This window comes from Doryrhamphus excisus, linkage group LG21, assembly GCF_037039965.1.
Source record: "Doryrhamphus excisus strain RoL-2023G ecotype Guam linkage group LG21, RoL_Dexc_Guam_v1.1, whole genome shotgun sequence".
Taxonomy (NCBI): domain Eukaryota; kingdom Metazoa; phylum Chordata; class Actinopteri; order Syngnathiformes; family Syngnathidae; genus Doryrhamphus; species Doryrhamphus excisus.
Genome location: NC_136377.1, coordinates 5,483,686 through 5,494,128, shown reverse-complemented (window position 1 = coordinate 5,494,128; position 10,443 = coordinate 5,483,686). Strand labels below are relative to the sequence as shown.

Sequence of the window (10,443 nt, the reverse complement as noted above, 5' to 3'; positions counted from 1 at the left end):
CGGGGAGAACATGCAAACTCCACACAGAGATGGCCGAGGTTGGAATTGAACTCGGGTCTCCTAGCTGTGAGACCTGCGCGCTAACCACTTTTTTTTTAAACACACCAATTTTTTGACTACAGCTCCAAAGTCCATATAGGATGGTCCAGATTCGGATCGCAGTTCACCAATTAGTGATCGCTAAACTCTAACAAAAACATTTGCATCAGTAACCACAATAACGATACATTACTAGACGTCACAAATGGCACTACAGTTCTAAAGTACTTAATCCACAACAGCATTTGAGGCGAATAGAGCTGTTGTCGGAGAGCATTAGCTTGACTGAGGATTGTTGAACAAGCCTGTTACAGCACGGGGACACTGAATTAGCCTTTCATATTTCATGAGTCGGGAATGAGGAAAAAGCTCACCGAAGACTCCGGTGCAAGATCTTTTGGGGGAGTGAACGACAACGCTGAAGAAGAACCAATGACGTACGTATTTGTGGCCATGTTGAGCTCTGACATTACGTAACCCGATGTCCTACCGTAGGGTTGATGCATGAACTCCATACCATTGACTCTTCTTCTCCACAATTTAGGTCAAAACAGTTGTCAAGTTGAGCTGGCGGATGACGCCGATGTTGTCATCACTTATAGACAAGTCAAGCAGAAGGACATGGTCTCTGTTTCCAGTCAGAGTGCACCAAAGGCGGGGGGGAAACAAAACTCTCTTCCAGGTAACGTGCACAAGATCTCCTCCTGAGAGCAGCAAGAAGCTCTTCTCCTCCAGCCTGGTGTCTTTAATTTGTACTGGCAGACAATGAAATATTTACAAGGACCCCTACAGGCAATTACATTAAAAGTGTGTGGTTTAGACACCGCCTACCCTTTGGTGAGCCCACTACGCCCCCCACCCTCCTCGGCGAGAAGCGAAGGCCGATTTTGGTGAACTGTCGCAAAGTTTACAACGTCACATTTTACCCGGTATTAATAATTCAAAAGGTTGAATGAGTGTGTACACAACTAAAGAACTAATGCTAGCATACGGCTTTCACTTCCATTTGCTCAATATGGCAGAACGAATACGCCGTATGGCGTCCGATGTCCGGTGCCTTAAAAAAACACACACCAACCTTTCGGAGCTATACTATATCAACATGTACAAAAATGCTCTCCATGCTCAATTACAATTATTCAGTTATTGATTCATTTTTTATTCATTTTCTACCGCTTTTTCCTCACAAGGGTCACGGGGGTGCTGGAGCCTATCCCAGCTGTCTTCGGGCGACAGGCAGGGTACACCCTGAACTGGTGGTCAGCCAATCACAGGGCACATATAGACAAACAACCATTCACACTCACATTCATACCTATGGACAATTTGGCGTCGCTAATTAACCTAGCATGTTTTTTTTGGAATGTGGGAGGAAACCGGAGTACCCCGGAGAAAACCCACGCATGCACAGGGAGAACATGCAAACTCCACACAGAGATGGCCGAGGGTGGAATTGAACCCTGGTCTCCTAGCTGTGAGGTCTGCACGCTAACCACTCAACCGCCGTGCCCGGGCCTCTATATATAGTGCTACAAAATCCTCAATGCCCACGCTTGTGGTTAATGGGGACCTATTGTGCTCATTTTCGACCCTTTTGTATTGAGTTTTGGTTTCCTATAGAGCACTAGCAGCTACACTCAATAACCCGTACAGAAAACCTTTTTAGATTTTCCAGAATCTGCACCTATTCATCTATATCCTCTGATTTGTGCTTCCTTCCAAAATGGTCTGTTTTAATTTATTCCAACCACTGTGATTGGTCACATATAAGCCGAGGGTGGAATTGAACCCTGGTCTCCTAGCTGTGAGGTCTTGGCGCTAACCACTTGAAGGACGTGCCGCCCAGTTATTCATTGTTATATAAAAATATTATTCCATATGACACATTTTCTTTATTATATATATTGACCTACATTGAATCATCTGTAACTCATTCCATCCGAGCCATTTTTCAGTACCGACCATTTTAGATACAGAATAATGGCTATAATAAACACGGAACGTAACTTAGTGCACGCTACACTCACTTCCTACTTCCTGTCATGTTTTTTTCCATCCACAAGCTCTTTGCCGAGTTCCTTTCAAATGCCACCTTGTGGCCATTTTTTATGGCTTAAAATTAATCTGAAGTGAAATCTATTACTGTGTAGTTGCATCATCACCTTTTTTTTTGCCACTCCCGCAAAAAATGTAAAAGATGCTGGGATCGGACACATAAACATGCATAACTACATCATTTAATCATTTATTTGTGTGTGTGTGTGTGTGTGTGTTTGGGTGTGTATTGGTGCATTTCACACAGCAACATGGAATTCCCCACAATTACAGTAAACAGAAAAAAAAATTCCAAAAAATTTTTTAACCCCAGTTTTTGTGAACTGTTGAGGTTATTACCTCAAAAAATAATAAGAAAATAAATAATAAATAATAAATTAAATAATGTTTGTTCTCTACTTTATCATTTATGGAATCAAGTTCCCATACAAAGCACCCTTACGTAATATAGCAACAGCTGAATAACCCACCACGGGGCCAAATGAAGTCCTTGTGGAGTAGAGGTTGTAAGTAATGTGTCTAAAGGTTTAATTAAAGTTGCTTTGCATTTACCATGAACCCTATGGTTTGTAATGTACTTCCCAAGTAAGTCCTACCCCCCCCCCCCCCCAGCTGGACTCTTACCCGTGTGGTGTCGCCTTCCCACAAGAGCGTCCTGCCTCACCTGGTTGCTTGCCTGTCGGTGTCCCAGAGGAGGTGGCTGATGATGTATATTTGATGAGCCGGTCGCGGGGACCCTCTAGGGGGGGGGCAGCCACGCACACAGGGACAATGCAGGCCTCGCTCAGATTACCTGCAGCACACACGGACACTGCATGGCTTGATGCTCTTTTCGCGTGTGAGTCATGGATGCGCCCTTTTTTTTCCTCCAGGCCCGGTTACACGCAAACAGCTTTTCTTCTGCAAGATGAAAGGAATTAATGACAGAATTATAGAATGAAAAATTAATTCATGTCAAAAGTAGAATTGACTTATTGTATTGAATCATTTCTCGTCACTTTGTTTTCTTATGGTCACTTTCACAATAAGAGCGTTTAAAGTAAAATTATGCAATTTAATGTCGTTTAATGACATAATGAGTGTGATTTTAAAGCACGGTCTTTAGTACCAGAGTACTAATTGTTAATTTTCCCTCAATTGTGAATAAATCATGAGAGGTTAGAGATGTTCACTCAGCAGGTATGGTTTATATTATTCATTCATTCATTCATTTTCTACCGCTTATCCTCACAAGGGTCGCAGGGGATGCTGGAGCCTATCCCAGCTGTCTTTCAGGCAAAAGGCGGGGTACACCCTGGACTGGTCAGCAGCCAATCACAGGGCACATATAGACAAACAACCATTCACACTCACATTCATACCTATGGACAATTTGGAGTCGCTAATTAAGCTAGTATGTTTTTAGAATGTGGGAGGAAACCGGAGTACCCGGAGAAAACCCACGCATGAAAACTCCACACAGAGATGGCCGAGGGTGGAATTGAACCTTGGTCTCCTAGCCGTGCAGCCCTTTACGTATTTCATTTATTCATAAAAAAATTCTTAAAATTATGCCTTTATCACCGTGTGTGTGATTTTTTGGGGGCAAAAATTGTTCCCCCATGATGCCACAAAGTAAATGAAGCATGATTAATACATGTATTAATTGCGATGAAATTGAATGCGGTTCAGGACTGGAGGAAATTCCTGCACGTCTACTGACATCAATTAATAATCCAGAGCAGAATAAATAACTGGCAGCCTGTGTGTGTGTGTGTGTGTGTGTGTGTAGAAATGGTGTGTAGTCACATTGTTTATTCATTCTGGGATCTCCTGAGTCTCGCCACATCATGTTGCTGATTGATTCATAGACTGTAAGGTTTATTGTCCCTGTCTCTCCTGTCACATTTTTCTCCACTCATCCACCGCTTTGAAACCACTTTTGCTCATTCGGGTAACTGGTGAGCTGGAGCCTATAACCCAGCTGTTTTTGGGCAGAGGGGCAGTGTATGTATATACCCTGGACTGGTCACTTGTCAATCATAGAGCACATACTGTATAAACAAAGAACCACCTAGATAGCCAATGTAGAGACTTCAATTAACCCAACATGTTTTTGGGGGATGCGGGTACCCAAAATACACCCATGCAAGGATACAAACATTAGATTCAATGCTGGGTCTCTGGACTGTGGCAGATGTGCAGATCACCATCACCATGTCAGTTATGTTGTAATATAAATAAGTTGTACCCTTTTAATCTCTTTAGTAAAGAAAAATTGCCCCCATTTTTTTTTTTATATTTTGCTACTACCTTTAAGTATTTAAAAAAAATCAGCTTTTAGTCATGTGCTCTTAAGCACCCCTATGGCAAACAAGGATTTAAATTAGCAGCTAAATTATTCAAATCCTCTGAGAGAGCATATAGTCAATTGTTTCCGTGTAATATTTACATTTATCTATTTGTGATATGGACTATTAATTATTTAAAAGCTAAACCGCCACGATATTGTCTGGATTTTAGAATAATTTGACACACTTAAAAAAAAATAAACGTATTTTGAACGTTTAGTAATAATAGTCCAGTCGTAGGTGTTTAATATTGGTATTATGTTGTAGTATTTTATCATTTCTGCTGCTGATTGGACAAACCGGCGAGTGTACTTCCTTGTTGCAGGCACGCGAATGGGCGTGGCTTCACTCGGGCTCTGTGATTGCAATTGGCTGACTCAATTTCATGGAAGGCTAGTGGCTCCGCCTCCAGGGGGCGCGGCCTGCTTCCCAGTTGGTCCAAATAAAGGCACTGAGAAAAGGCTAGCAGAGTCTTATCATAACAAGTGTCTGACAGGCGAGGACAGCAGACAGGATTCCAGCGCCTAAAGGACCCCCCAAAATCGGAGTTCTTTTTTTCGGTTTCGTCTAGGAAACTTGTTCATTTTATATACAAATATAGATATATAATAAGTTTAACAACTAAAGTGTTACTTTAGTTTTTTTTTTCCTACAAAGAAAACTCAACCAAGACGGAGACGAACGAGGACGACGGACGCAGACCCTCCCTCACCTCCGCAATCATGATGTCGATGAACAGCAAGCAGCCCTTCAGCATGCATCCCATCCTGCATGAGCCCAAATACACCCCCCTGCACTCCAGCTCGGAGGCTATCCGGAGGGCCTGTCTGCCCACACCATCGGTAAGTCCAAATCATTCACTTCTGGAAAAGGAGAGACAAGTTGGGCAGTCATGATTAAACTTTAAACCAGTAAAAACTGAAAAATGACAAATGAAATCATGTAAAAAAATACATTAAAAATTTGATTTTTTTTGTTGAATAAAAAAACTAAAAATTCTTCTCACTCACTTCATTGCAGACACAAATTATAGTAATGATTTTATTTCATTTGAACATGCATCCCATAATCAGTTCACAGTTCGACATGTCCAAAAGGAGTAGGAAGAAGCAAAGCTTATTAAATCCTACCCCTCCATCTGGTACTTTTACAATCAGTAACTGTTACATTTGTTCACTTCCTGTTTTCCTAATATAGTTTATATAATAAAGTAATAAAGTTTTTTATTTTATTTATTTATTATTATTGTTTTTTTATTTTTTATAATTATTCAAAACGGTGGTCGTTGTAAATATTAATTTTGGATGATTGTCATCCATATGCACATTTTTATTATCTATCCAAATACACACTTTGGAAACAGAGAAAATGTGTTTATTTTAATTAATACATCGATGAAATCACATTCAAAGAAAATGATTTTTTATAGTAAAATCAAATAAAAAGGATTAGAGAAACCAAAATGTGAAGAGAAATAATTAACTGTATTTTAATATACCATATTTTAGGAATTGGTGCACATTTATGCAAACTCTGACTCATAAAATGAATTTTGATCATGTGTCAGAAAAGTTGAGGAACATGTTAGTTGGCTGTACACTACATTTTAAAAAACTCATTAGAAAGTGAAATTTGCATTAAAGTGTAAATGACGCCATATTGCTGTCAAAATGGGGCATCGTTGCATCACAAGTCAACCTTACCGTGTTCCTGCACAGCTCCAAGGGAACATCTTCGCCGGTTTCGACGAGACTCTGCTCCAGAGAGCCGAGGCCTTAGCCGCCGTGGACATCGTGGCCCAGAAGAGCCACCCCTTCAAACCGGACGCCACGTACCACACCATGACCACCATGACCAGCATGACGTGCACGCCCACCTCCTCCTCCGCTCACCTGCACCATCCGTCGGTTCTCACCTCGCACCACCACCCTGCCCACCACCAGCCGTCCCAGGGCTTGGAGGGCGATCTGCTGGAGCACCTCACCCCGGGGATCTCCCTCGGAGGCATGCCCGGCTCGGACGTGTGCTCCACGGCGTCTCACACCGCAGCCCACGCGGCCCACATGAGCGCCATCAACCACATGCAGCACCACCATCACCACCACGCTCAGTCCATGAACATGCACCCGCACGGCCTCGCCTCTCACGGCGCACTCGGGGGCGGAGGAGGCGGCGGCGGAGCCGGTGGGGACGCGGAGCCGGACCCCCGGGAGCTGGAGTCGTTCGCGGAGCGCTTCAAGCAGAGGCGCATCAAACTAGGCGTCACGCAGGCGGACGTGGGCGCGGCGCTAGCCAATCTAAAGATCCCCGGCGTGGGCTGCCTGAGCCAGAGCACCATCTGCAGATTCGAGTCCCTGACGCTGTCGCATAACAACATGGTGGCGCTCAAGCCCATCTTGGAGGCCTGGCTGGAGGAGGCCGAGCGAGCCCAGCGGGAGAAGATGGCCAAGCCGGAGATCTTCAACGGCGGGGACAAGAAGAGGAAACGCACCTCCATCGCCGCCCCGGAGAAGCGCTCCTTGGAAGCCTACTTCGCCGTGCAGCCTCGGCCTTCTTCGGAGAAGATCGCCGCTATCGCCGAGAAGCTGGACCTTAAAAAGAACGTGGTCCGGGTCTGGTTCTGCAACCAGAGGCAGAAACAGAAACGCATGAAGTTCTCAGCTACGCACTAAAACATTTTTTATTACAAAGAGACAAATCATGAACTGGCTGCTAACTTTTAAAAAGGTGCATGTTTGTGCCTCTGGAGGTGCTGCACTTCTTATCTTAACAAGCCATTTAATTACCTGTTTCCTTATTTATTTGACTATTTCACCTTCCAAGCTATAGGAGATTAAATGTCTTGTTAAGATGACTCGGTGTTTTGCACAAAAAAAGGAGCCTGGCAGCCTTTTTTAAAACATTTGATGGGCAAAAACTGGACACGGAGGACACTTTTGGACTTCAAAGTTGGATTCATTCAACAAGAAAAAGAGTTGGAAGCAAACCGTGAAGGCACCATTGCTCGGACTTCTTCATTCCTAAGGCAATTATTGTACAAAAAAATGAGAATAATAACAATGGGTATGGAGGAATATCATTCTCCTTTTAGTTAGGAAATATCTTTTTTATATTTATCATTGTACATACGTGTGAATAGGTTGCACCGATACTGTGTCATTTGTTTTGTTTGTTTGTTTTTTTTTTGCTTGTCGTTTTTCATTTTTAGGGTACGGGAGGGATGGGGATGAACCGTTGAAAAAATAAATAAATAAATAAACCACATGCATGGTTTGAAAAGAAACGAGGGTGGGTGAGTTTAGGAAATTCCTAGTGCAAGTAAATGCATCGCAATAAGAAGAAGCTGAAACACACAAAGGCACTAATTCTTATTACACACACACACACATATTCACACAGCAGTGTTGTAGCTGTGTGTCTACCTCATTACGACACGAGTGTTTCATGGTGATTTAAAGACACACACCTTCACTAAAGTACCAACAACCGATTTTGGGCTTTTTGTTGTTTTTTTTTTAAATTTTATTTATTTATTTTTTTTGGTTGCACTAGTTTTTGATGGTGAATTTAATATAGAAGACTCACTGACGTGTAAAGCTGTTGTATGTTCACCACAAAATGATGCTTTGACAATCAATTATTTATTTGATTTATTTATGATTGTTATAAATCAAACCAATTTGTTTGCATATAATTATTTATTTTCACATTCATGGACTGCACTTTGTAGATAAACTGAAGGGGAGTTAATATTTGGCTTTATTTATTTACACACACACACACACATACACACACACATATTTTTGTCAATATTATTTTCCCCCCTCATGCTTGTATTTATTTATTTTTTACATTTTTGTTGTCATCTATTTCATTTGTGAAAGTGTGTTTTCAATGTGTCTGTGTACATGACAGAAGCTGAAATAAACTGTGCACGTTTTACTTCATCCTCTGCCTTTTTTGGGGTGGGAAATAAAGGGGGGGGGGGCACAAGGGATTTTAAAAGTTGTTGAGGGGGAGAAAAAACTGGATGGTCTAAGACTGAACCGAGCAGCTGCTGATGTGAAACAAGAGAAGACAAAAAGACTGCAGGGAAAATTTGCTTTAAAGCACTAATGAATTGCATTTGACACTTGACTGATTTTTATATTGATCAACACTGAAGACGTCAGGATTATGTACAGGAATGTCCACACAGGCCTTCTGACTAATGGTTAAAAATCCCTAAAAACTAATAAAAACATCATAATAGGATGGTAGAAGTCTTTATTAAATTATATCTAAATGAAGAACTAAGAATTTGACATAAATAAAATAAATAAAAGTCAATATATTGGCATATTTCATGAAAGAACAGGGGTCTGTATTATTACATTTTCCCTAGAAAAGGCCTGACTTGTTACAATGGAAAGGGGAGAGAGTGTTCTTAATTTTTATTTAAAGAGGGTTTAAAAAAAAACCAATAAACTTATATAATGGAAAAAATAATATACAATACAACACAAAAACACCAAACTGTATTTTTACTATTTTAATTTAAAAAAAATATCCACAAGCTGTGGTGAAATGACTGAATTACTCAAATTAAAATTTCTACTACAAATTGATATATTTCTGTGTAAAATGAAGTGTTTTTCCCACCCTTTTCAATTTCAAGCTTTTATCATAAAGAGAGAAAAAAGAACACTATAATTTAAATAATAAATTTGTCAAACTGAACACATGTAAAAAAAGTAAAAAAATAAAAATATTTTTAAAATATTTTTAATAATAAAAAAATAAAATACAAAAATAGCCTTGCAAGCAACTCTGCCTGTTCAATTTCTCCCCTCTTTTAAGTAATATATTCTATAGATGTGGACCAAATAAAGTATGTATCTTAAGGAACAGAAATTGTTTTCATTAAATTAATAACAAAAAAACAAAGCTTACTTACAGAATAAAATAAATGTTGTTCTTTTATTTACAATGCAGGAAATGTAATCAAATATGAATGTCATTACATTTATTTTGGATGTATGTGAGAAAGTGTATAGATAGATGTGAGTCTCCAGACTCATTACTAATGAATAAAACACATCAGTTGTGATGATTCCGTATTGATTTTTTTTTTGCACGTCTTTGTAAAGACGGCGCTCTAATCTGTCACAACACTGAAAGCCTGCACAGCGTGTGTCAGAACTCACTGGATTTTGCTGCTGGGACATGCAAAAAAAAACAACAAACTTTCATAACATGACAGTCATTGGCCGATCTAAAAAGCCATGAACTCCACCTGACCAATGTTGAATGCTTGTGTCCAAGCCGTGGTGTAAACCTCCTGTATTATTCATACCCGAGTAAATAAATCTAAGAACAATAAATACACTCAAACAGCTAATAATAAACATTTTTTAAGTCAATATTTGGAGCCTATAGCAGACAGTGGCTGCCATGTTTGGTCTATATAACAAAGAGTGTACTACACGGCTTCATCAAAGTTTAATCAACACGCTGCTCTCCAGTTGAAGCCTTTAAATTATATATAATTGAGCATGTAATCAATGTGAACGCAGTATTGGGTTTTCCTCAGACAAAGTGACGGAACGCTCATTTGGTATAAATGAAATAAAAGAATAATTTGTGATTTCTTGTTTTAAATAGCATTAAAAAGCATCTATTGGATGCAAATTGTGACCCAAAGTCTTCTTTCAAGACAAGATAAATATATCTATGTCTTTTTATTTGCCACTAATAATGTATCTAAATTAGATTAAGATTAATATTTGCCTGTTTTAAGATGAAATATATGTAATTAGAGTTGATCATCATAAGTATTAAGTATCAAATAAATGCATGTACTGTAGCTCCAAATTGAACAGGATTTATTAATACATTTATAAGCTATTTAATAGGCAAATTAGTAGAATTATTAAATTTTATGTAAATGTTGATGTAGTGATGATACACTATAGAATTTTCTAAATTTCTACCTGGAATCTTAAGGTAAAAAGAGCATGGGAAATCCATGTTTTGGATG

At 39.8% G+C, this 10,443-nt stretch overlaps 1 protein-coding gene across 1 annotated transcript; it reads left to right on the top strand.

Moving 5' to 3' along the window:
• Nucleotides 1-4,912: 4,912 nt before the first annotated feature.
• On the top strand, nucleotides 4,913-8,368 carry pou4f4 (POU class 4 homeobox 4). Its single transcript, XM_058087248.2, has 2 exons — nucleotides 4,913-5,266; nucleotides 6,143-8,368. Exons 1-2 carry the CDS (start codon nucleotides 5,147-5,149, stop codon nucleotides 7,094-7,096), a joined length of 1,074 nt encoding a protein of 357 aa, XP_057943231.1. The 5' UTR covers nucleotides 4,913-5,146; the 3' UTR covers nucleotides 7,097-8,368.
• Nucleotides 8,369-10,443: the final 2,075 nt, after the last annotated feature.